Source organism: Mytilus californianus, unplaced genomic scaffold (assembly GCF_021869535.1).
Source record: "Mytilus californianus isolate M0D057914Y unplaced genomic scaffold, xbMytCali1.0.p SCAF_2, whole genome shotgun sequence".
NCBI lineage: Eukaryota > Metazoa > Mollusca > Bivalvia > Mytilida > Mytilidae > Mytilus > Mytilus californianus.
The window spans coordinates 473,555-494,249 of record NW_026262668.1 but is presented as its reverse complement, the minus strand read 5'-3'; the positions used below and the strand labels follow the sequence as shown (position 1 = coordinate 494,249).

The window sequence follows — 20,695 nt, the reverse complement described above, 5'->3', positions numbered from 1 at the left end:
CCACACTCCCATAGATTTGTATGTCATGTGCTGCTATTTATAGGCACTTATATATATATATATATATATATATATATATATATAAGAAATTTAATAAAAGATAATAACGGTTTCAATTCATCCCTTTTACAGTTGGAAAGCAAGTCCTTGGAAACGTCCGTTGTCGTCAAGCTCTATCAGCAACAATAGCAGGGGGAATTAATTAGGTGGCGCTACAGTCGTCGGTGACGTCAAAAAGTTCGCGAAATAAATCGGCTAAAAAATCGACGTTTAAACTATTTTTTTCAACTTGTCATGCTTTTATTATAATTGATTTTTAAAGTTTGTAGATTTTGTGAACAATATAGTTTCAATACGACATTGAAACATTGTCGAAAATAACTTTTATTTGCTATTACTTTATCCTGTCCGTTCTAAAAATGATCAGCCATCTTTTTTGTTCGCCAAAAACATCGAATTTATATAACTTGACGTTTGCGTATCCAAATACGGAATAGAACGTTAAAATTCTTAAATGAAACCGGGTTACCTATTTCAAATTTCTACACAATTATGAAGCCATCATTTTTTACTATTATACATCAATTTTGGTGACCACCAGTCATGTCAATTTGTACCTGGTTTTGGCTGCGTTTTTACTTCAAAACAGTAAAGTTCAACTTCTTTTCATTGTACCTGTTTCCAAAGTACTCTAAAATACTGATTTTATTATAGATATGAATGAAATTGTGATTAAAAAGTGTTGTTTTTCACAATTCCATACGATCTCTCCATTTTAAAGTAATTAACCCCCTTTTTGATCCCCTACACAAATTGACGGTGACATTGTTTTCTTTTTCAACATACGTCATATAACGTTTACAAAATATGTGTCAGGGTCATGTGCATAGTGAAAATTTACACATTGGACAAGTGAAACAACAAACAGAGTTCTTCTTTATGGCGTTTGAAACTATAGGTCTAAGAAAATTTCATTTATACTGGAAGCAAATATGACAAATTAATGATGGCCTATGGATAAACAAAAGCACAAAAATAGCAATAGAAAATGCATTGCAAAGAAAATTTCTGGAGGAAAAAACATATGAAAAAAAGAAATGAAGGTCAGTTAATTATATTTATATTTTATAAGTTAAAAACCTTGCTTATCAATTATCTCTTTACTAAGTAAGCTACATTAATAAGAGCAAACACTAGCTTTTCAAGTCAAACAAGAAATTAATTCTTAGAGATGTGTGCTTACAAAATTGAATTTATTCAAATGGCAAAATCTTGTCAAATTTAATCATCATTGATCATTATTAAAGTAAAATGCACAAGATTTGTCATACCAACTTTCATTTCTGAAATTAATATCCAATTATTCAGGTAAAATATACAATACTTTGTTTATAAATATGTAAAGCAGCAGATACAGAAACCTGAAGAGGTGAAGCCCCAATTGTTTTTCAAAATGTTTACTTTCATAATCTATAAAATGCAAAAGTTTAAAATAGCCTTCCAAGACGTCATAATTATTTGGACTATAAAATACCCTGAGAAATTGGACATGGGCTACTGTGCTAGCTAATCTAATAGTTGAATTTTACATAATAATGATTTTAAAATTCAAAATTATGTCACTTTCACTTAAAATTTTAAGCATTATTTTTTTACAGATTTTTTGTCATTTTTTTGGTAAACTTATCCTTTTTCTGTATGATATTTTCTAGGCAGTACTGTACTGTTCAACTAAGAAACATAGGCTTGAGTTAAAAGGCTTTTTTACTTTGAAGAAACTAAATTGTGACTCTTGGTCCCACTTTATTAAAATATAAAATATAAATGGTCAGTACTATTTTTTTTCAGAAAGATTATTTTGTATACAGTATGTTTTATTGAATTAAACATTGTTAGATGTAGTTACATTAGAAGTGACCCCATATCCCATTATAAAAATTACAAACTGAAAGTAAATTTCATCAGCCAGGGCTAATTTATATCAATTCAGCTAGGTTTCTAGATCTAATTTTTAACAATTTTTTGTCTTTTAATTTTTACCTGTAATCCTTCTCTGAAAAGTAGAGAAGTATCTCTTCTTAATATTATAATAACATAGTTGTTAATCGACTTTCTTTTATTTTCTTCTTGATTTTTGTAAAATAAACTCCTTTTTTATTCATTTTGGTGGGTTTTTATTTTTGACTGGTGATATCAAGGGGAGATAACCACTTGCACAAATCGTCAAAAAAACCACCGCTTCGTGTTGAACATAACTTGACGTTTGCGTATCCAAAACTGTATTGCCTAGATATTCATATCGAGTGTTTGTCTTAATGAGATGCTTTATTAAATTTAAATTGAGCCCATCATTTTTAGTTTCCTCAAAAATATTTAGATTTTTCGATCAGGAGCCTTGACAATTTTCACACAAACTTCAAGTTTGAAGATAAAATAAAGAATAAAGGACTTTGAGTTGATGTGTAAGTTTTGACGAGTTAAAACTATGTTTATTCAAGATTATTTTGATCAATAAGTTTTTACTATGACAGTGGTATTTTAGTGAGTAAACGTAAGGTTTGTCTCATCCGTAGTTTTACTGAATTTTCACGGTCACGTGACTCTATTGTTGCTGATAGACTTGGGGTCAAACCGTGACCTGCTTTCCAACTGTTTACTAGCGCTTTCACTGCTTTTATAGATCTTCAGGTAATGTGACTTGTATACATAAGTGTTATACAAAACAATTGATTGACGTTAACAATAGTATGACGTTAACAAATACAAGGGAGACTACTAATGTCATTTAAAAAAATGAGTAAAGTCTTTAAAGTGTTATTTAAGTAAAAAATTAAATATTATTTACCATTTAATCCCGTGTTGAGAATGTTTATTAATAATTCTTCTTTCTTCTTCCGGAGAAAATCATTTTGACGATTCACCATATACAATGGAAATATCTTAAATCGTCCATTTGAACAACGATGGAAATGGTCGTTAGACCTGATGATTGTTAAATCTTCATGGTTGGTTTGCTGCCTATGAACAGTCATTCTAGTACGCAGTTCATTTTTTGTCTCTCCAATATAGAATTCCTCACAATTTGAACATATGAGAGAATAAATGACGTTTAAACTTATTTATAAGTTACATTGGTTGAAATATTCGAGCGACTGTTTTTTTTCCAGTTTTTATGGACTCTCCCTTTTTTAATTAACCTTGGATTCCAGTAATTTTTCTATCCAAAATAGTACATCCACCGCGAATGTATCTAAATATCCCAAATGTAGTTTGTTTTTATACATCCCTGATGTAATAATACATCCAGTTCTCTTTTTGTTCACTCCATCTGGTTCCAATGTTTTTGAATTTCTAATCAAAGTCTTCAACACGACGGGTGACACATGAAGAGCAGGATCTGCTTACCCTTTCATGAGCACCTGAGATCACCCCGGGTTTGGGCGGGATTGCTGTTCCTCATTCTTCCGTTTTTTTATGTTGTGTTTTGTATACTATTTTGTCTTTTTGTCGATTTTTTTAATCTTGAATCTTGCAATGACATTATCAGATTGACTTATGAGTTTGAATATCCTTTTGGTATCTTTTGCCTCATCTACAAGAGAGTGATCAGAATATCTCAAATGTTAACTGAGAGGAAGGTCTGGTTTACCATCATACTCACTACGATGGTCATTCATACATATGTTAATTGGATGTTTTGACACACCAACATTAACGTTGTAGCAAAAATAAGTATTTGTATTTCATGGCCAAACCGTATTTCAAATAAACATGTCCTTGAAATGACTAAGTCCTCATGTATTCTGAATTCTGAAAGAAATTCGACAGAGGCGCTTCAGATGGCTGGGGCATGTTCTCAGGATGCCTGTTTCCAATATCACCAGGATAGCTCTTAGATGGACGCCCCAGGGGAAGAGACCAAGAGGAAGACCCAAAACCACCTGGCGTCGAACGATTGAAGCAGAACTGAAGGAGCTTGACATGACCTGGGGAGAAGCCGAAACAAAGGCTAAAGACAGAGTTAGATGGCGAAATCGTGTGGCGACCATATGCTCCGCCAAGAGCGAAGAGGATAGGAAATTGATAGTCTTGGAAGTAACAATGGAAAATATGGTGTATGTCGTTTAGAAGGAGTGTGTACGCCAGTACGGGTGACTCGCCCAGGGAGATTATGGATGGTAGAAGTCGAGCATTGCTTTATCTGAAAAAAAAGTTTAAAGAGTACAATGGAATGTTCATAGTTGCATGGATTTACTTCTTGTTGACGGCTACATGTATGGTGTTAAATTCGCACCTTTGTCCTTAACACAATATGTTGGCAGAGCCGCTCGATAAATTGTATGTCAGAGTGATTCAATTGTTAATTGATCAACTGCCATTCCAAGAGGCATCCACTGACGGAATAGTATTATTTCCAGTATTCAAGTTTCTATGCGACTATCGGTGTCTAGACCTCCGTCAACACAGAGTATTCAGAAGAAAAGGAACAGGCCAAGACCCTCCTCAAACCTTTTGCAAGGGGTAATAAAAAGTTGTAAGAACACACATATGTATTCTTTTTATTCAGTCTAATAAATTCTGAACATCTTCGTTTTGGAAATAATCTTTTAAAAGTCATCTTTCACTGGTTTATACTTTATCGGCTTCAGGTTTGGTACTGAAATGAGAAAATGGAAAACAAGATCTTTAAATGTCGAGTATATTCGGGGATAGATCATATTAGGCTGCGTTCACACTGATGATTAAACAAGTTTTAAATAAGTTTAATTGAATTTTTGAACATTAATTTTAAATTACCAATGCGTTAAATTTGGAACATTTCAAGCTGTTATAAAATTTACTTGAATATAAAATTGGGTGCATGTCAAACAATTGATTATTTTAATTTCAAAGATATGAACAATGAAACTTGTGTACACAAATCATGTTTCACATATAGGATGTGTAAATGCGGTCTTAGTCTGAGAAGAATTTTCTGCTATATATCAGACCGAGACCTTATATAGCCGTTCACAAGAAGACATTTCGCCCTATAACTAACTCCTTTGTTCCAATCTATAATAAATTCTGTGTTTTCGCTATGCTTATACTTTATCATAAGTAAGCAATTCATGACAGATATGATTTTTTATCAAATTGACCACTGCTCCTACTCTGCAGTAACCAGTCTTCGCTCTTATTCCTAAAATTATCCTTACTTATCAGAGAAATGGGAAATATGTCAGTTTAAGTCTTTGATTTTGTCACAATGGTGATCAAATCGACAACTTCAAGCGCTATGGTTGAAATGTCAAAGCACGGTTCCACAAGACCATTGTTTATATAAAAACAAGGAGATTTGGTGTGAACTATCTGCCAGAGTTAAAATGAGTGGTAGTAAGCAATCATAGGCCACCGTAGGGTTTAGTATATAATTTTTAAACTTGTAGTGTAATTTTGATTAGTTTAACTTCCTTGGGAGCCCATTTCTTAAACTAATGAGAAATTTAAATATAAGATTTCACAAACTAGAATCCTCAGTAAAAGCCAAAAGGTAAATAGATACACATAGCATGATAGTAATTTACGAGAACACAGGCGTACTGGAAGAAAATTCGTGGCGACTACTTACTGATTCCTATAACTGGTCCAGATCCCCTGTTAGGTGAATGACTATATCTCGTTGTTTTCTGGTTTTTATTAAGTTCGGGAAACCTCGACGGTGGACAATAACTAACTCTCGACGTGGTATCTTCTGTGTAGATGATTTCTGGTGCCTTTCCTGGTTAAATATAGACTCGAAAATTACATTTTCAATACGCTGATTGATATACTAGTGTATAGAAAATCAGAAATTATCAAGTTCTTCGTATTACGTAAAATTGTTTACCGTATTTGAAAAGCAAAAAATAAAACATTACTAAAAGTGAAAAGACTACTACTGTAAAAAGAAGTTCTCGCTTTTTATTACTACAGAAGCCCATTTAGGACCTCCCAAAAATATATATTTGAATTCGAAATCACGAATTTAAATCATAAACACGAATTGAAGAATTCGTCATAACAGATTAAATTCGTGATAACGAATTTCCGTGATTAGTTATAACAATTTTTTTGTAATTCGTTATTACGAATTAAATCCGTTATCACATTTTTTTGTAATTCGTGATAATGGATAAAAATCGTAATAGCGAACTTTACAAATCGTGATCACGAATTTCTGGAATTATCAAGTTATAACAGTTTTTGTAATTCGAAATTACATATTAAATTCGTTATCACATTTTGTTTTGTAATTCGTGATAAAGGATTCAAATCGTAATAACGAATTTTATAAATCGTGATGATTGTCAAGATTTATACAATTTGGTGTAACGATTTTAAACCATTATCACGAATTACAAAAAAAAAATGTGATAACGAATTTAATCTGTGATAACGAATTTAATCTGTGATAACGAATCAACAATTCGTGATATGGAATTCAAATTATATTTTTGGGAGGTCCTAAATAGGATACCGTAATTTCAGTTTTGCACTGTAATATACTTGTGTTTTCCAGGCAGGGAAACTTCTCTCGAGTCGAACAAGAAACTGTTTAGTATAACAATGAATCAAAATTCAAAATTCAATTCCACAGTACCTTTTTCTGAGTATGGTGAGCTGTATCGTCCATTACAAAAATTAACCCATTCTGTAATAAATTAATACATTTAACAATTACATATTAGACGACATTAATTTAAAGAAACATAATTGTATCAAATTTTCTATTCAGAGCAAAACAATCCTGGAAAGCCCCCAGTCTACAATTATAAATCTAAATAATTCTTATTACCGCTCTGACATTAATTAGAAGCTAGGTTTTATCATTTCTTACGCCAAAAAAAAAATCGCAAAATTTATTTCGTTCGATATTCTTTTCTTGATATACTATTGTTATGAATGTTCAAATCAAAGCCTGGAAGCGGCAAATATTAAAATAAAGACATTGATGCAATAGCTGTACGACAGATGTTTTCTATGTATCCTCCCCCCCTTCCGAAACACAAATTTTCGGTTGGTTTAAAAGAACCACGCTCTCTGATTATGTTCAATAGAGTGAAATTATGTGATTGATTAATTTGCCCTTAAATTTTTTATGACGAGATGGACCGCTACTTATTGTCAATGACCCTAAGATATCTAGCCTCCCGTCATTTGTCTTTATAGTTGCCTGAGATTATGATGAGTATATATTCACATCTCCCTTTATTATGCAAAATATCCATCAGTTCACAAATTGCACAATTAGGTTCGAAGACTAAATCATAATAAAAAAAGCATCATGTAGTCGTGTGGCTGTCGTTGGTTGCCGCCTCTTTGTTGGAGAGTTTTCTCATTGACAATCATACAAAGTCGCCTTCTTATGTATATATATATATAAATTATAAACAAGTCTAAATTGAAAACAACGTTCAAACCTATGATTGCGTTGGATAAAAACCGCAATTTTTATACGTGTGCATGCAAAACAAATTTCTTGATAGATGGGTCTAAAAACAGCACAAACAACATAAAAGTGAAACAGTATATTTTAACAAAACGCATTTGACTAGTCGTTTTGTTAAAATATACCTTTTCACTTTTATGGTCTTTTGGGAAATGTTGTTTGTGCTGTATATAAATTATATATATATTTGGATAATGTTTTGTCGTTGCTCATATATGAGATACGGGGTGTACGTCAATGAGGCCGCGTGAGTATATTGCGATTTGGTTAAAGATATTGATAATTGTGTGGTCATTAATTATATCTTACTTGTATGACGTTTCATCGCAGGAATTCTTACGGCTATCTTCTGGAAATTGGGATGCCAAATGCCGTAACTCTACAAAAAAGACATAAAATTTGCTCTCTTTCTGATTTCGTTTGAAGGGAGAAGGTCGTGGGTCTGTCATGGGTCAGGGTTTCTCTATACAAATTGAAATATTAGAAGCACTACCGGCTGCGAATAACAATGAATATAGGAGGGTCTGGATGGGGGTCCTTCATTTCTTTATTCTTTATTTTTATACCACTTTTCTGTCAGATTCTTTATTTATTTTTCCGATTATTCTCTATTCTCTATATTTCAGCATCCCATGATTCTCTAGCCTTTATTTTCTATGACATTTATTCTGGACATTTTACTCATTATTATCTATTCTGTAAACCCCAACCATACCCTCATATAGATATTATATTTGATACATTCCTAGACTGTAACATCTTTGTCCTATACTTCATACATATGACACTTTTTCGATCAGTTTTAGATGATCAGAATATGATGCCAGACACTGCCATATCAAGAAGGAAGATTCTGGCTGTATAATATAGAATACGGTACTCTTCCCGTTAAAAGTAAAATAGCAAAAATACCGAACTCCAGGGAAAATTCAAAACGGAATGTCCTTTATCAAATGGCAAAATCAAAAGCTCAAACAAATTAAACGAACGGAAAACAACTGTCATATTCCTGACTTGTTACAGGCATTTACTTATGTAGAAAATGTTGGACTAAACCTGTAAATTTGTTTTTAAAATATCAGTTAAAAGTTGTCAGCAAGAAGACTTGAACCTTGCAACAATAGATCTAATCTTCAGAGATGCTTTTAAATCTTAACAAATAAACACAACTCTGATATCAATAAAACAAGAGGCAAAGGATACCAAGCGGGCGACCAAGAATCGTAAGTCGAAAAATTACAGAAAACACCATGACCAAAAAGAAAAACAACGAAAAGACAAATACAAGTCAATAAAACATTACGAAGAAAACTAAAGACTAAGCAAAACTTAATCAAAATCGCAAGCATAATTAAAACTCGCGCGAAAATAATTTACCCTGTATAGTTTAGCCTTTGGCTCCATAAAGAGTATCATGGGTGGTTACCTTTTTATTCTTACTAATGGGTTGGTAAAACAGGCCCACGGGATGTGGGTTTGCCAGTCTCGTTGGAGAATGTGGTCGTGGAATTAAACGTGGAGCTGTTTTCTCTGGTCCACAGAAATCTCCCAGCGTCGTGGATCTAGGTTTCCCTGTCCGTTTCGTGAAAACGTTTGCCATTTCTCTGACGTCCAACAGTTTAAGCTCTAACCCACAAACGACGTGCTGTCATGACAACAAAGCCAGCGCAACAGTTGTAGACAATGCACCCGGGGTCGTTGGCGACACACGTTGAACGAATCCTTTGAAGTTATTGACAATTATCGTATTTAAGATGCCACACAAAGTAGCTTAATGTTCGCGTGGTACAGACCCAAGTTACCAACTGAAAGACCTTACTATATTTCATAAATGTTCTACTAGAATTGATCTGTCATTTTAAAAAAAAAAGTCTGGCGAAGAGTTCGTGATATCTGATATGTAGTACCATAGTTGTATAGAACAATCAAAATTTGCTAGTCAAAATAATCGCTTAATGACAGAAATAATCTTTTTCATACGGAAATAGCACTAAAATCCGAAAACTTCATAATCTGGACATAAAACTCACCATTTCGCCTCTTCGCATTTGATATTTCGTCAGGCAAAAACGCGAAATTGCCGAACCAACATACAGGTAAACAAAATCAAAGGTGTGAAACTGTCCGGTGGCTTATAATTGGTTGCATGAATTAGAACTGTACTATATACAAGTCTTATTGTAGTAGGGTCGTGTCTAGTTGACTTCAGACCTTAAGAAAGCTTAGAGGCAAACTTTTTCACTTTGTCCCTCACTGTTACATGAACTCCGAAATAGTTATAAACCAAAAAAAAGTTGTGAAAATATCATAAACCAAAAAATAGTTGTGAAAATATCTTAAACTTATCATTTAGTTAATGAAAAGAGCAGCGTAAAGTCCTGTCGATATCTTTAATCATTAGTTCACAGTGAGAAGAAAAAAAAAACCATACAGACACTAAAAAATATAACTTTAAATGTAGACCTGTTTTAAGCTAAAGGCTTTTCATTTTTGAACATGAAAACCAAAATGTTAAAAATAGATAATAAAAAAAAAAAATTGAAAAAAAAATTGTTTTCATTTATCAATGAGATATAAAAAAAGAAAACTAGGGAATTTGTGTCAAATCATTTTCGACCCTTGCAAACAGTAGGCAGTTTAGTTGAAGTTCCGGCCCACCTATAATTTTAGTTCGCATGGTCACTGCGATGAATGAGATTATACAAAAGGTCAAAGTATACTTTGATATCATTCTTATCTAGTATATTTCTCAATAAACAGAAAGACAAATAGAAATGTCGTATAAAATCTTTGTTATGTTTGTGATTCTCCTTCTCACTAGTTCAATAGGTAGGTTTCAAATAGCACACACATATGCATATGTTGACCCCGGGGTCACTTTTGTTTACTTTGAATAGTTGGCTTGCTGTGTAACTGACTTGGACTCCACGTCAATTTTGAGTACTTATTACATTATGATGATTATTTTCCTCAGTGCTGTCAAAAAAGATACAGAGTAGAAGTATGAATATATTTTTAAAGAGAGAAAAGGAACACAACCAGCACATCCAGCACATCCAGCCTGGGTCTAAGTGGGGTGATGATATGTTTGGACATGGATGTAGATGTACATTTCACCTTCATTGTCACAGTGACACTCAGTGTCGCCACCATGGTACACATTATCAATGCCATTATAGTTGTTGTGGGACAAAATGTGTGAGAAGAGTGTAAGTAAATTATAAGTTAATATTATCTAAGAGCTTAGTGATTTTCGTCGAGCCTGCGACATTTAAGTCGCGAAAGCGAGACATAGCGATCCTCGATTCCGGCGTCGGCGGCGTCAACATTTAGGTTCAGTCTGTGGTTAAAGTTTTTTTAGTCATCAAACACTTCTGTATTTTACTGATAAATGAACTTTCAAGTCAACATTACACGTTTACACTACAGCAGCAATCGCAGGCGAGACACAGGGTTCCGCGGAACCCCTTACGGATTTTGTTAACAAATTATACATTAAAGCAGTTTTACAAGAAAAAGGAATAAGAATCATTATTATGTTTTTACCATGTTATCACTTTGACCATGGAAGTAATATTGAAAGGAATAACAACGTCGTCACTTCAAAGGTTTCATCTACGTTACCGCCCATCTTCCGATAACTCGTTAATTGGTTTAATATATGGCATGGTAATTGACTCTCGGCATGTGATAGATCAAATCACTGACACTTTTCGGTCATTTTCGTGTTCCCGGAAAATTACGAATAGACCAGTTGTTGTCGTATGTACGTACGAAGTAACCCGAATAGTTCACTCGTTACATTCCGCTGCTGTACGCTACCGAATAGAGTCAGTCATTCAATGTTGATTTTAGTCTATTTTTCCTATTTATGTCTTTTTCGATCTTAATAGTTTAGGCCGACAGTTATCAAATATTGAATTTAAGAAAAAGGGTGGATCATTTTCAATTTTAATACTTAAAACCAGTTAATTAAGAAGCCATTTCTGAAAGTTAAGAAGATGATTGTACAAAAAAATATGTGTCGACCCCCTTTTATTAAATACGAATAATCCAAGTCTTCCGTGTATACCAGGCAAATCAAATATTCACAATTTTAAACGTTTTTATTCTTTAATTTGTACATAAACAAATTCATATAAAATAAATTTGCGGTTAGACAGATAGCGTCAAGCTCGTTTTGTATGGTTGATTTTCTTTTTGCTGTAACGTGCTACATTAATATTAGTATTCAATTGTAAACACTTTTTTAAAATAGATATAAATTTAACATGTTTACGAACTTATGATCCCGATTTTAATTGTCCAGTTTCAATAACGTAATCAATTACTTGAAAGTAAATATTTTTATAAATCTCGATAAACTTGGCACATTTCAACAGTAAAATATTCTATGTCTACATCTGTCTACATTATTTTGTTCAACATCATGTGAAACCTGATCGATTCATCGGTATTTAACTGTTTTACTCGGGATCCGCTTTTAACCGGAAAATACTTTTAGAACAGTTTAAAACAAGCGGTAAAAAGCAAAAATATGCTAAATTAAATACAATTTTCCATGCTAAACTGTTGTAGGTTGAACAATTCTCGTCCGTTTTTCAAGTTTTTTACATCATACGACTTCTTTCTGAAGGTAGAGGTTTTATATGATACAGTGCCACCTTCTTATTAATAAACCTCGGATTTCACACAGGTGCTTTATAATTACCGGACTCGATAAAATCACGTGACTGATAAGAAATTCCAGATGCCATTTTACAACCGCGGTATCACAGATAGTAACCAAAGGGGTATTGCCGCTGAGACTATAATTGGATAAATCATATGACTTTAGTACAGAGCTCTGCAGGCTGTTAATACATGCTAATTAGTCGTTGTTATTCCTTTTAAATATTACTTCCATGCTTTGACTGAGGATATATTCATTCCATACCATCAACACTATAAGCATAGTCTTCGACAAGATTTACTTCCGTTGTCTAAATAAGCTATTTCAGTTGCGTTAAGCAATATACTTCAAAATACAGGATATTTGTTCGAGAATGAGGCACATACCCGGTCGAAGATAAAGTATTTATCAATTACTTTTTGTACTTTGTCCAAGAAGTAAATTATTTGGTGCGTGCCATTATCGCAACTCTCGATACTTCGGACTTGCAAGTGACGGTAGATAGTGTCGATTGTCGATTCAAATGAAGATGCTATTAAAATAAAACTTATCGTCTATTATCAAGATAGGCAATTATTGATGTAAGACAGCAAACAAACAACACAACATAGACCAAGATGTGAAAATGTTACTATTTGGAAAGATCGGTTTTATAATCAAATGAAAAGTACCCCCCCCCCCTTTCCCCCCCCCCCCCCCCCCCAAAAAAAAGTTGACAAAACTACTTCAACGGACTCATTGTATAATAAGTGTCCTTCGAGAATGTAAATCATGTTAATTTTAAGTATCCTTTATGATTTCAGGTGATGTATGACAAAGGATATTTTCAAAGTTCAATAAATATTACGTATTGAGTTATTGAAGAATAATGTTGATTTTTAGTCGATAGTTGTGTATCATACTGTAAAGTATGTCAAAAAATAAAATTTTAAAGAACCAACACAGTGGCGGATCCAGGTTCAAAATAGAAACTAGAAGAAAGGCGAAGATTCAAAAGGGATTATTCAAACTCATAAGTCGAAGACAAAGGCTTATAACACTATGGCAGAAAAACACAATGACGAAAAGACAAACAGCAGTCTACCAAACACAACATAGAAAACTTAAAAAATGAGCAATACGAACCCATCACCAAAAACCGAGGGTGATCTCAGGTGCTCCGGAAGGGTACACACATCCTGCTCCACTTGTGGCACCAATTGTATTGTTTATTAAGTACAATTTCGATGATAAGTCTTATTCGGTAATAAAAGAAGTTCATGATAGGACATGTTTTAAGTGCAATTCTGTTATAGATGAATTTAATATCAACTGAAGATGTCCTTTGTATGTAGACCGTAGACAAACTATGATAAATGATGCATTACGCTTCGATGAACATTTAAACTTATAAGATAGCGAGTAATGTGTGCTCTAGTGGAATAACTGAAATGTTTCTACTTTAGTTGCCAAATCCTGCAACGATATTCTATTCAACTAAGGTTTATGGTTGTAGTTAAAAATTTGGGTAAGAATAAGAATAAAGATAAGAGTTAGGGTAAGGTTGGTGTTAAGTTAGGCTTAGGGGTAACGTTTAGGTTAAGTAAGAGTTATGTTTAAAGCTGGGTGTATTCTTGGAAGACAGGGTGACATAGTTAGCTGTATTCTTGGAAGACATGGTGGCATAGCTGTGCGTATTCTTGGGAGACACAGTGACATAGATAGGTTTATTCTTGGAAGACACAGTGACATAGCTAGGTGTATTCTTGGAAGACATGGTGACATTAGAAGACACGGTTACATAGCTCGGTGTATTTTTGGAAGACAGGGTGATATAGCTGGGTGTATTCTTGGAAGACGCAGAGACATTGGAAGACACAGAGACATTGGAAGACACGCGGACATAGCTGGGTGTATTCTTGGAAGACAAGGTAACATAGATGGGTGTATTTTTAGAAGACACGGTGACATAGCTGAGTGTATTCTTAGAAGACACAGTGACATAAGCTGGGTGTATTCTTGGAAGACACAGTGACAAATGAATACATGTTGACATAGATGGTGTATTCTTTGAAGACAATGGTGAACTAGCTAGGTATTTTCTTTGACGACACAATGACAGCTGGGTGTATTCTAGGAAGGCACGATGACATAGCTAGGTGTATTCTTGGAAGACAGGGTGACATAGCTAGGTGTATTCTTGGAAGACAAGGTGACATAGCTGGGTGTATTCTCTGAAGACACGGTACCATAGCTGGGTTTATTCTTGGAATACATGGTGACATAGCTGGGTGTATTCTTGGAAGACACGGTGACAGCTGGGTGTATTCTTGGAAAACACAGTGACATAGCTGGGTGTATTCTAGGAAGACACGGTGACAAAGCTGGGTGTATTATTGGAAGACACGGTGACATAGCTGGGTGTATTCTTGGAAGACAGGGTGATATAGCTGGGTGTATTCATTAAAGACACAGTGACATATGAAGACATGTTGACATAGCTGGGTGTATTATTGAAAGACATGGTACCATAGTTGGGTGTTTCCTTTGAAGACATGGTGACATAGTTGGGTGTATTCTTGGAAGACACAGTGACATAGCTGGGTGTTCATTTTCTAATCCTATCTAGAGCTCTATTTTAAATTCAAAGTTTGATCTGCTTACCCTTCCAGAGCACCTGAGATCAAGCCCAATTTGTTCGATGGTGTTCGTGTTGCTCAGTCTTTAGTTTTCTATGTCGTGTTTTGTATATTGTTTTTGTCTTTCGTTTTTTTTTTATTGCCATGGCAATGTGAGTTTGATTCTCTCTTTGGTATCCTTTACCTCTCTTTGACTGTCAAATTGAATTTTATTCCTTCACGTTTATTTTTTATCATTTCAGAGACTTACAATAAAATCTAAGGCCCTTTCATGTAAAAAATAACAGTTCTTTATTCAATAAGATTTATTGCTAACTGATAACAATGGACATGAAAAATTAACAATAACAAACAATCAAAAACAATCTACTTAAGGTATTTTTCTAGTTGTATTTCCCTCATCTTTGATCCTTGATTATCTCAATTTTAACAATATCACATCTATGGCAATCACAGTATTATCCTTTTACATTCAACATTTTGTTACATCTAAATATGTAAGAACTGGAAGCAAATGTGAAGAAATTTTTTTAATTTTTTTGGAATGTGTACTTAAAAGCTCACCTTTTTTTTTGAAAATTTTTTTTTGAAACTTTGATAAAAAATTAGAAAAAAACATAGTTAAAAAAAATACTGTAGGCATTAACCTTTTAAATTTCCAAATGATATGACTTCCAACCTAAAGGTACAGTGTTTTAACATAAATTTAATAAAAAAGTACCTATAGTCAAAAGAGGGTGATGGATGAGAGAAAATTTCATGAGGTTTTTATTTGACATTGAATATTTGACCTCTGCAAAGATGGATAATTTGATTTCCCCAGACACTAGTCTAAACATTTGAAGGCTCCATTTTTTTTATCTGAAAAGCTCCTCACTATATCTCAAGCAATTTTGAAGTGAAATTTAAAAAAAAAATATGAAATTGTTAAAATGCAATCTGTCATGGAACAGTATAAAAACTTGAGTCTCTTCCAAAATAGTCTTTTTTATAACACTGGTGCTAAAAAAACAAAACAATTTATTTGACTTTTGCTTATTTCCCATTCTTACATACAAGAAATAACATACAATCAAACAACTTGATCTTTCCAACAATTGTTTTTTATTTACAAAAAGATGAGAATGACTAGAAATATTGCAACATATCTAAAATTAGTATCAAACTCTTTACATAATATTTATATATACATACACATTTGAAGGCACAGTTTATTGAGATTTTATCCCCCTTAGTCTTCAAATGAATTGGTATTCAAAGTCTTTAATTATTTGTTTCTGTAATATAGAAGAAAATTAACTGTCACATTTTTTTTAAAGATTTTTAGTCAAATATTAAACAGTTCATTCTATCAGCCGTACTTTAAAAATACAAACTATTTCAATCTAGTTATTTTTTTTTATATCAGCTTTGGCCTAAAACAAACACATTAAAAATTGTTTAGATCAAAAATTTAAACGCAATTTTGAAAGAAAAGAAGATTTTTTAAAAGACTCTATATTTTCACAAGACATCACAAAAATACACACCTCTTTGTACATAAATTATTGCAAATTGTTCCGGCAAGTTTAAACGACCCCTCACCATTTTTTTTTACAATAATTACATATACATGCATGTACAACAATCTTTTTCATACATCTTCTGACAATTTTTCATATATGAGGCATATGAGGCCATAATACAAAATTCACATTATTAATGCAAAAATTTTGCAATAGAATAATTTGTATGTCAATATACATGAAAATTTCAGCAAGACAAAATTATAAAATAAATGTTGATGCAAAACTCGTCATAAATGCTATTATACTTCAAATTTTTATAGGCCTATTTCAATTCAATAAGAATAAGATAATAATAAATATCATACCTAGTACTCCAGTTAAAAAAAATAATTTGAGACGTTTTAGTGTAAAATATAATAATTTTACAAAATTATGACCAATATAATGCATAAAATAATTTTCATCAGACATTATAAAAAATTGCACTGATCAATCAAAATTTACAGAACAAAAAATTAATTATTCAATAAAATAATTACTTTAAATGCACAAGTATACTGAACTGGAAGACATCAATGGTATATAATAATATATATGGAAGACTCTTTAACAAAAGTTAAAATATCTAATATATTGGAATGTAAAGAATATGATACAATATATTGGTATATAAAATATAATTGCACAGTTACAACCTTACTTAAAAAACATTAGTGTCAAAATTTTCTTTTACCAGTAATCATGCATATAACCCTCAATACACACAAATACGTTTTATAATTCTATACATTTCTTTTATTGCAATGTCATAAAACATGTGTTTGAAACATATTTCAGAATGCCCAAGAATTATGAACAGCTACAAATTTCACATGATGATACTGAGGTGCACCATAATAAATCAGTAACCTAAATCCGTTAGGAATGAAATGTTCAATTGTACACATACCAATACATGTACTTAGATCATGTATATTCAAATATGATTATTTTCAAATGAACTATTATGGAATATGGTTTCAGCACATTTACATCTAGCTAAATTCAATGTCATCAAATTTAATTCAATGTCATTAAGTTAAACTCAGTGTCATCAAGTTAAATTCAATGTCATCAAATTAAATTCAATGTCATCAAGTTAAATCATTGTCATTAAGTTAAATTCAATGTTATCAAGTCAAATTCAATGTCATCAACTTAAATTCAATGTCTTCAAGTTGAATCTAATATCAGCACTTTATATGAATCAATTGTAGTTTTATTTATGGAATTTCTACATAACTAATGCATCCTATTTTGTGAATTTGCACTATGAAAGCTAAAGCCACTCTGAGTACTTGATCCACTTGAAATACTGGACAGTCTCCCTCTCATGTATGATGGTAAAATTGTCTGTTTGGTCTTTGGACACATCACTAAAACTGGTTCATTGGTCCACAAGCGCTAAAAAAGACAATATTATATTTGGTTAAATTTTTACAAAATTAAAATCTAAAAAGAATGCTCATGTTGACGTGTAAAGTGCCAAAACTTTTAATTCAAAATATTGAAAAATAGGTAGTTGGTGTCTGACAGATTGCAAAATCACATACATTTTCCAACTTATCACTGTTGAGCTGCTGACTAAATATGAAGTCATTCTCTTCAGTAGTAATGGAAAATGTGTGAAGAAAATATCTATTGAATGAGCTGGCTCCTGCAATATCATTATACCAAAAATAGTTACATTTAGCAACTGCTAACACAAATTTAAGTCTAATTGGAATAGTGTCTTACGACAGACTAAACCCAGCTAACATTACTATATTCCCTATAAGTGGGCGAACAATCCAACAATGAACTATCTTATTTATAAATATATAAACCAATGATTCTTATTGGGAAAAAAAAGAAACGGTGTGAGAACAAAATCCCATCAAACAATACCATATTATATTACCAATACATAACAGAATTAGTATTTATAATTCCTGTTCTTCATCTGGCAGTTATTGAAGATCTAACAATTCTAAAAGATCACATCTTTACAACTAGATTCACATTACCCCTAGATTGACTTGGATTTTTTTGGAATATACTAATGATGCAATGAAAGTTAAGACAGACACTTGAATACCATGATAAAAAAAAACTGATGAAAAAAATACAAATGCCATAAATATATTGCATAGGAAATTAAAGATTGAAGAGCATAAACCGACAAAAAACTTTGGTAAACTTAGGTGCTCAAGAAGAGTCTGTAGTTCCTGTTCACTAATGGCAGCAGTCATGTTTTCTATGACTATAAAAATTGTAAGGATTGTTAATTGTTAACTCATGAAGGTGAAAATGAGAATGGAATCATGCGTACAACAAAAAGAACATAATCCCTAGATATCTGTAACACAGGTATTCTGTTACAGTCAACCTTGTCATATTGCTGTACACTTGGTCGTTATCTATAAACACTTTCTCCATCACCGCTATAGTTAGGGGATCAAGGTCAGTCAACCTTGTCATATTGCTGTACACTTGGTCGTTATCTATAAACACTTTCTCCATCACCGCTATAGTTAGGGGATCAAGGTCAGTCAACCTTGTCATATTGCTGTACACTTGGTCGTTATCTATAAACACTTTCTCCATCACCGCTATAGCTAGGGGATCAAGGTCAGTCAACCTTGTCATATTGCTGTACACATGAACACTTTCTCCATCACCACTATAGTTAGGGGATCAAGGTCAGTCAACCTTGTCATATTGCTGTACACATAAAAACTTTCTCCATCACCACTATAGTTAAGGGATCAAGGTCAGTCAACCTTGTCATATTGCTGTACACTTGAACACTTTCTCCATCACCACTATAGTTAGGGGATCAAGGTCAGTCAACCTTGTCATATTACTGTACACTTGAACACTTTCTCCATCACCACTATAGTTAGGGGATCAAGGTCAGTCAACCTTGTCATATTGCTGTACACTTGAACACTTTCTCCATCACCACTATAGTTAGGGGATCAAGGTCAGTCAACCTTGTCATATTACTGTACACATGAACACTTTCTCCATCACCACTATAGTTAGGGGATCAAGGTCAGTCAACCTTGTCATATTGCTGTACACATGAACCCTTTCTCCATCACCACTATAGTTAGGGGATCACGGTCAGTCAACCTTGTCATATTGCTGTACACGTGAACACTTTCTCCATCACCACTATAGTTAGGGGATCAAGGTCAGTCAACCTTGTCATATTGCTGTACACGTGAACACTTTCTCCACCACCACTATAGTTAGGGGATCAAGGTCAGTCAACCTTGTCATATTGCTGTACACATGAACCCTTTCTCCATCACCACTATAGTTAGGGGATCAAGGTCAGTCAACCTTGTCATATTGCTGTACACATGAACCCTTTCTCAATCACCACTATAGTTAGGGGATCAAGGTCAGTCAACCTTGTCATATTGCTGTACACATGAACACTTTCTCCATCACCGCTATAGTTAGGGGATCAAGGTCAGTCAACCTTGTCATATTGCTGTACACTTGGTTGTGATCTATAAACACTTTCTCCATCACCACTATAGTTATGGGATCAAGGTCAGTCAACCGTGTCATATTGCTGTACACATGAACACTTTCTCCATCACCACTATAGTTATGGGATCAAGGTCAGTCAACCTTGTCATATTGCTGTACACATGGTTGTGATCTATAAACACATTCTCCATCACTGCTATAGTTAGGGGATCAAGGTCAGTCAACCTTGTCATATTGCTGTACACTTGGTTGTGATCAATGAACACTTTCTCCAACACCACTATACTTAGGGAATCAAGGTCAGTCATTTATCAAGGTGCACTTGATTAACTGGTCTGTGACATATCAAAGGTAAATGATACCATATTACTGGTGCTCATAATATTGCATAAATGTATACAAAATGGGGTTCAACACACACACAAAAAGTAATTAACAATATTAAAAACAATATAAATAAATGAAGAATGTGTCCATGAGACACAGATGATGCCCCCACTTGCATATAACATTATAAAGAGGCATAACTCGAAAACGGTAAAAGTGACACCACCCAAATTAGATCTTGATCTGTGTTTTGTGGTAATAAGCATTGTGTATAAGTTTCATAACATTTGGTGGAGGCAAACTAAAGTTAGAGAATGGAAATTTTGGGACGTACTTATGGACGGACGGACTGACAAGGGTAACAATTAATGCCCCCTCCGGTGACAGCTGGGAAATAAAAAATAATTTGGCCCCTGGGTCATTCTCAAGCAAATGTAGTTCTTGTTAGACATGATTTATTATCTGAACTTTATAAACATTGTTCATTTTATGAAAAAAGGCTCTAACTTCCTTAGAAAAAGTTCACCTTGGATGATTTTGCTATTTTTTTCAAGACCCCAAAGGTGCTGAAGCT

The 20,695-nt window shown here is 33.3% G+C and overlaps 2 protein-coding genes and 1 long non-coding RNA gene across 9 annotated transcripts in view; 1 reads left to right on the top strand and 2 right to left on the bottom strand.

The window, feature by feature from the left end:
• Positions 1-4,586: 4,586 nt before the first annotated feature.
• LOC127728751 (uncharacterized) lies at positions 4,587-9,108 on the bottom strand. Its single transcript, XM_052236381.1, has 5 exons — positions 8,898-9,108; positions 7,781-7,850; positions 6,623-6,673; positions 5,612-5,761; positions 4,587-4,657 (listed from the first exon to the last, which is right to left on the bottom strand). Exons 1-5 carry the CDS (start codon positions 9,069-9,071, stop codon positions 4,608-4,610), a joined length of 495 nt encoding a protein of 164 aa, XP_052092341.1. The 5' UTR covers positions 9,072-9,108; the 3' UTR covers positions 4,587-4,607.
• Positions 9,109-10,234: 1,126 nt separating this feature from the next.
• Positions 10,235-13,037, top strand: LOC127728750 (uncharacterized). Its single transcript, XR_007994357.1, has 3 exons — positions 10,235-10,300; positions 10,446-10,680; positions 12,947-13,037. It is a non-coding gene; the product is annotated as an uncharacterized LOC127728750 (long non-coding RNA).
• Positions 13,038-15,048: 2,011 nt separating this feature from the next.
• The window catches only part of LOC127729029 (uncharacterized), a 133,117-nt gene continuing 127,470 nt past the window's right edge, over positions 15,049-20,695 (bottom strand). For all 7 annotated transcript variants that reach the window (XM_052236631.1, XM_052236635.1, XM_052236634.1 and 4 more), the window contains one exon: positions 15,049-17,712. In XM_052236631.1, the coding sequence (XP_052092591.1) occupies positions 17,551-17,712 (162 nt within the window). In that variant the 3' untranslated portion in view covers positions 15,049-17,550. The remainder of the gene's footprint in view (positions 17,713-20,695) is intronic.

What these genes read in the sequence shown, in the direction of transcription:
- LOC127728751 (XM_052236381.1), bottom strand. Translation starts at nt 9,071, where the DNA reads ATGGCAAACGTTTTCACGAAACGGACAGGGAAACCTAGATCCACGACG. An exon ending in CTCACCATACTCAGAAAAAG is followed by an intron (nt 5,762 to 6,622) that starts GTACTGTGGAAT and finishes ATATTTAACCAG; the next exon opens with GAAAGGCACCAGAAATCATC. An exon ending in TGGACCAGTTATAGGAATCA is followed by an intron (nt 4,658 to 5,611) that starts GTAAGTAGTCGC and finishes TTCTCATTTCAG; the next exon opens with TACCAAACCTGAAGCCGATA.